This window comes from Cajanus cajan, chromosome 2, assembly GCF_000230855.2.
Source record: "Cajanus cajan strain Asha chromosome 2, NIPB_CcT2T_4, whole genome shotgun sequence".
Taxonomy (NCBI): domain Eukaryota; kingdom Viridiplantae; phylum Streptophyta; class Magnoliopsida; order Fabales; family Fabaceae; genus Cajanus; species Cajanus cajan.
Genome location: NC_138518.1, coordinates 72,519,802 through 72,524,059, shown reverse-complemented (window position 1 = coordinate 72,524,059; position 4,258 = coordinate 72,519,802). Strand labels below are relative to the sequence as shown.

General features: G+C 35.7%; 1 protein-coding gene across 1 annotated transcript; it reads right to left on the bottom strand.

Annotated features, from left to right (window-relative positions):
- Positions 1-536: 536 nt before the first annotated feature.
- On the bottom strand, positions 537-3,513 carry LOC109799634 (ras-related protein RABA6b). Its single transcript, XM_020360234.3, has 2 exons — positions 3,027-3,513; positions 537-1,176 (listed from the first exon to the last, which is right to left on the bottom strand). The coding sequence occupies exons 1-2, from the start codon at positions 3,242-3,244 to the stop codon at positions 738-740; spliced, it is 657 nt and encodes a 218-aa protein (XP_020215823.1). The 5' UTR covers positions 3,245-3,513; the 3' UTR covers positions 537-737.
- Between the last annotated feature and the right edge of the window lie 745 nt (positions 3,514-4,258).

The following is a 4,258-nucleotide window of genomic DNA, read 5'->3' as shown; positions in this document are numbered from 1 at the left end:
GGTCCGAAGCGAGAGGGGGGGTGCCTGCAAAGACACTCCAACGCTCAAGTAAGTACTCGGCGTAATAAATGCGGTAGGTGAAAAGTAGTTGCGTACCTCTCAGGAGTTCTATTTATAGGTGTTCGTGTTGGGCCGTGATTATGGGTTGGGCCCCGGGAAATTAGGGGACTGATCCGAAGTTTATGCTAATTAATTTACTTGTAATTAAGCCTGGTAATGACGTTGACCTTGGCCGACCGTACCGACAAGTTCCGTACGTTCGTGTGGGGTCGGCGGTGTCGGGTACTCGACGGGTTCGGGTATGCAAAGCGTTTGGATTGCTCGTCCTGTTCGGCACCATACGGTATAGATCTATATTACGATTATCTTTATAATTTTTATTTTTATATAAAATATCTGGTTTATTGGGTCAAAATTTAATTTGAAATTTACATGCGCTTTATTATAATCCACCAAATGGGCGTCCTTGGTTGATGTAATAAATGGGTTTCTGAATGTAGGACAAGTAATTAAACTAATCATCTACGTACAAAGAATTTAAAAAGAAATCCATGTATGATATAAAAATCAGCATTTACTTTCTACCAAGAAGGCATCACTTGTGTATATTTTTTAAAAATTAACCCCATCATGTAATGAAGGAAGGCCGATAATCAGAAGAAAAAAAATGTTTGAGAAGTGGAGAAAATATGAAGAATCAATCCTCAAAAAATCCCATACTTTCCCCACGAAACCTCTCATCTTGAACAGCAAGTGCTAGTTTGTTTAGTTGCAGACACTTCATCATCAGCTATATGAATCTCTTTCCCATTCAAAAGATTAAAAGGTTTCTCCTCCATTTTTGCTGCCAAACTTTTCTGCCTGGTCATGTCATAAATCTTTGTGATCATTTGCAAGAACACTTCCTCAACGTTCAGATTCTTCAAAGCAGAGGTTTCCATGAAACATAACCCTTCTGTTTCCGCATACCCTTTTCCTTCTTCTTTCTCAACTTCTCTTGATTGGTCAAGATCACACTTGTTTCCCACCAGAACAACCACCATGTCTTGGCCTCCAAACTCTCTCAGCTCCACCAACCATTTGCTCACATTCTCATAACTTGATCTCATGGTTATGTCATACACTAGCAATGCCCCTAAGGCTCCTCGGTAGTATGAGCTTGTGATTGCTCTAAACCTGCCACAAAATTATATAATAAGGAAAGTCTTCAAAATAAGTGGGGACAGAACATTCTTTGGTAAAATTCAACCTAAAATGTCCTTTAATTTATATGAAGAAATTATATGACAAAATTTAATTACAATGCACTCACATTATAAGAAAATTATCATATAATGTTTTTTTTATAATCATATATCGGTACGAAATAACCATCACGACTAATATTCATCCAAGATTTTGGTCTGGAAATGAAGAAATTGAGTGTTTGCAGAACTGTTACATGAATTTCTCGTATATAACCTTAGCTCACGTAAAACTATATTTTGTGTGGAAGACATTGATAACTCACGTAAATGAGATAGACAAATAGTCTGTATCTCCTTGGAGTGTTTAACAATTTTATAGGATTAGAGAGAAGAAATTGTTTGATTATATGGTTGGCCACCAAAATCTTCACCACCTCACATTTATTTCTACACCAGACTCATTGATTGCTGATTGCTGATTTGCCTTTCTGCTCATACTCTATCACTTTCATGTTTTCTTTATCTAACATGAGCTCAACTAGTCCACGTCCCGGACCCGCTTTGCTTAATAGTTACGCTATTTAGAATGCATTGCATGATGAAACAAATAAAAGAAAAGAGAAAGAAAGAAAGCTTAATTTCTACACTTACTCAACTCAAGAGCGACCCATACCTTTGTACTCATTTTTCTTTCGCAACATTAAAATCAATTAATGGAACAAGGTACGGTCACATGTTCATTCTTCAACTAGGGTGTGGGAGGATTTTCTGCTTTCTCATGATGAAAATACAACGAAAGAAGTGGCAAAGAAGGAAAAAAGAAATAGGAAATTGTGCGCATGTAACCCGAAGGCAAAAATAGTGATTACAATTCTTTTTATGGGATGCAAACAAAAGCACCTCTCGGGAGAGACAAATATGTCACTATTCAAATATATTAGTTGGAATAAAATGAAAGTTACATGCACCCACTGAAAAGGAGGAAATTACGGCGAGGTTCCAATAAAGCACCTACCTTTGACAGAGGGCTCGTTTTGGATTTTTGAATCATACAAATTACAGATGCAGTATTCGTTTTCGTGAACTAGTTTATGTACCAAATCCCGAATCCAAGCATAGAATTCAATCATGGTAATCTTAGTGTCTTGAGGGTCCCACTGAATGAATTCTAGCTGGTGATACTTTTCTAATTTCTTTCCCCCACGTAAGTAAACCTGTACTCAATTGGCATGACTTTTTTTAATGATCAAATCTAAGAGATCATCACGGATCAACAGTGCATTTTAAAGAATGCTAAAAAAAAAAAATTTCTCCCTCCCTATTTGCAAACACCATAACTAGTCTTGCTTAATTAGTTAACAAAACTACAGCTAAACATGGGACAACATGTTTGTTCGGATCAGATAAGGGAAGAAAATCAAAACAGAACAGATGAGAAGTCTGTCATAAGTCAAATGAGTTTAATTCATAATAAAATCTTCTAGACTAAGCAAATCCAGTGGACACCCACTTTAGAAACCCCAGTTTGAAAAGCCTAAACCTTTCATGAAAACAAGTCCTATGCTGGTAAGATCTACCATGCAACCGAATTCTAATCTGCAAACTCAAAAGAATATTCTATAAACGTTGAAACAAAATGTGTATGATCAAAACATTAACAACGATCAGATGCTAACAATTCAAATTACAAAGGAACAATTGAACAAACAAGAAAAGAAGAATATTTAAACAAATAAAAAAGTTGAAAGCAAAGACCAATTAAAGAGACAAGACAACAAAGACTCATTCATTGGAAGTGATGAAAAAGAAAAAGAGAGAAATTAATAACATGTTACCAACCTTTCTTGGCCGGCAGTGTCCCATATTTGAGCTTTGATGAGTTTGTCTCCAACCTTGATGTTTCTGTAAGCAAATTCCACTCCTATGGTGGGTTTGGAATCCAAACGAAATTCATCTTTTGCAAACCTTGAGAGAAGATTTGATTTCCCAACTCCAGAGTCTCCAATCAGAACAGCTTTAAAGAGATAATCACACTCTTCATCAAATGCATCAGCCATAAATATGACTCTTAAATTATCTATTAATCTCTAGCTTCACCTCTAAACTCTTTTTCTTAATACCCAAAGAGAAGAAATTCAAAGGGAACAAAACTAATGAGGAGGTGGAAAAACTTAACTATAAAGAAAATGTTGATCATGAGCTATTCGGGCACGGGAGAGAGTAAAAATAGGGTGCAAGGTCATGATCATATTTATACAGTGTTAGAAACAAAGGAGGCACTACACAATTCCTTGGTATTATTTTTGGAGGGTATTGAGTAATTACATGTGAAACCGTTGAAAAAGACAATATAATAAGTAATCCTTGATGTTGTTTTGGATGTCATTAATCTAGTGGAAGAGCCAGCCATGGTTTGCCTCCATCTTCAAAGAAAGTCCAATGGAATTATTCCACCTGTCCCCATCAATTTTTTCAATGTGAAAGTTGGCATTCTCATGCTTACGTGGCCCTTCAGGATTGGCGAACACTCCTTGGTGCGCATCACTCAAGACTGGTTAAGGAATGTCATTGTTTTTAGATCATAATTATCTCAAGGTGGTTAAAATATTGCACAGGGTAATGATTCCTAATTATATATCTCCTCTCTGGAAAATATAGTTTTACAAGTGATGATCATAGATGTTAGTGGTTAGGTACCGTTGTAATGATCAAATTAAAAAGGGGTTTGGAATAAAAAAAGTTCTTGCTTTGGCAAAAATCACTCCTAGTTTTATCAAATTAACTGAAGAGGTTCTTGTCTGATCACCGGATTATCCTGTTTTCCGGTTTTAAGGAGGTGGTTCGGTTTGTAATTTTTCAAAACAAACAAGGAAAAAATAATTTTTCCGACAACATGTCCATATATATATACGTGTTTATTTTTTTTCTTTTTGGCAAGTCGCCAAGTTTGCGAAAAATCTCTAAGTATTTGTGAATAAATTTTAAAAAAGAAAAGCAATGGCATGTGATCTAGGAATTAAGGAAATGTTATCATTTTTTAATGATTAATTTACTTAAGGAAAAAAAAAAGA

What these genes read in the sequence shown, in the direction of transcription:
- LOC109799634 (XM_020360234.3), bottom strand. Translation starts at nt 3,244, where the DNA reads ATGGCTGATGCATTTGATGAAGAGTGTGATTATCTCTTTAAAGCTGTT. An exon ending in GACACTGCCGGCCAAGAAAG is followed by an intron (nt 1,177 to 3,026) that starts GTTGGTAACATG and finishes ATTTTGTGGCAG; the next exon opens with GTTTAGAGCAATCACAAGCT.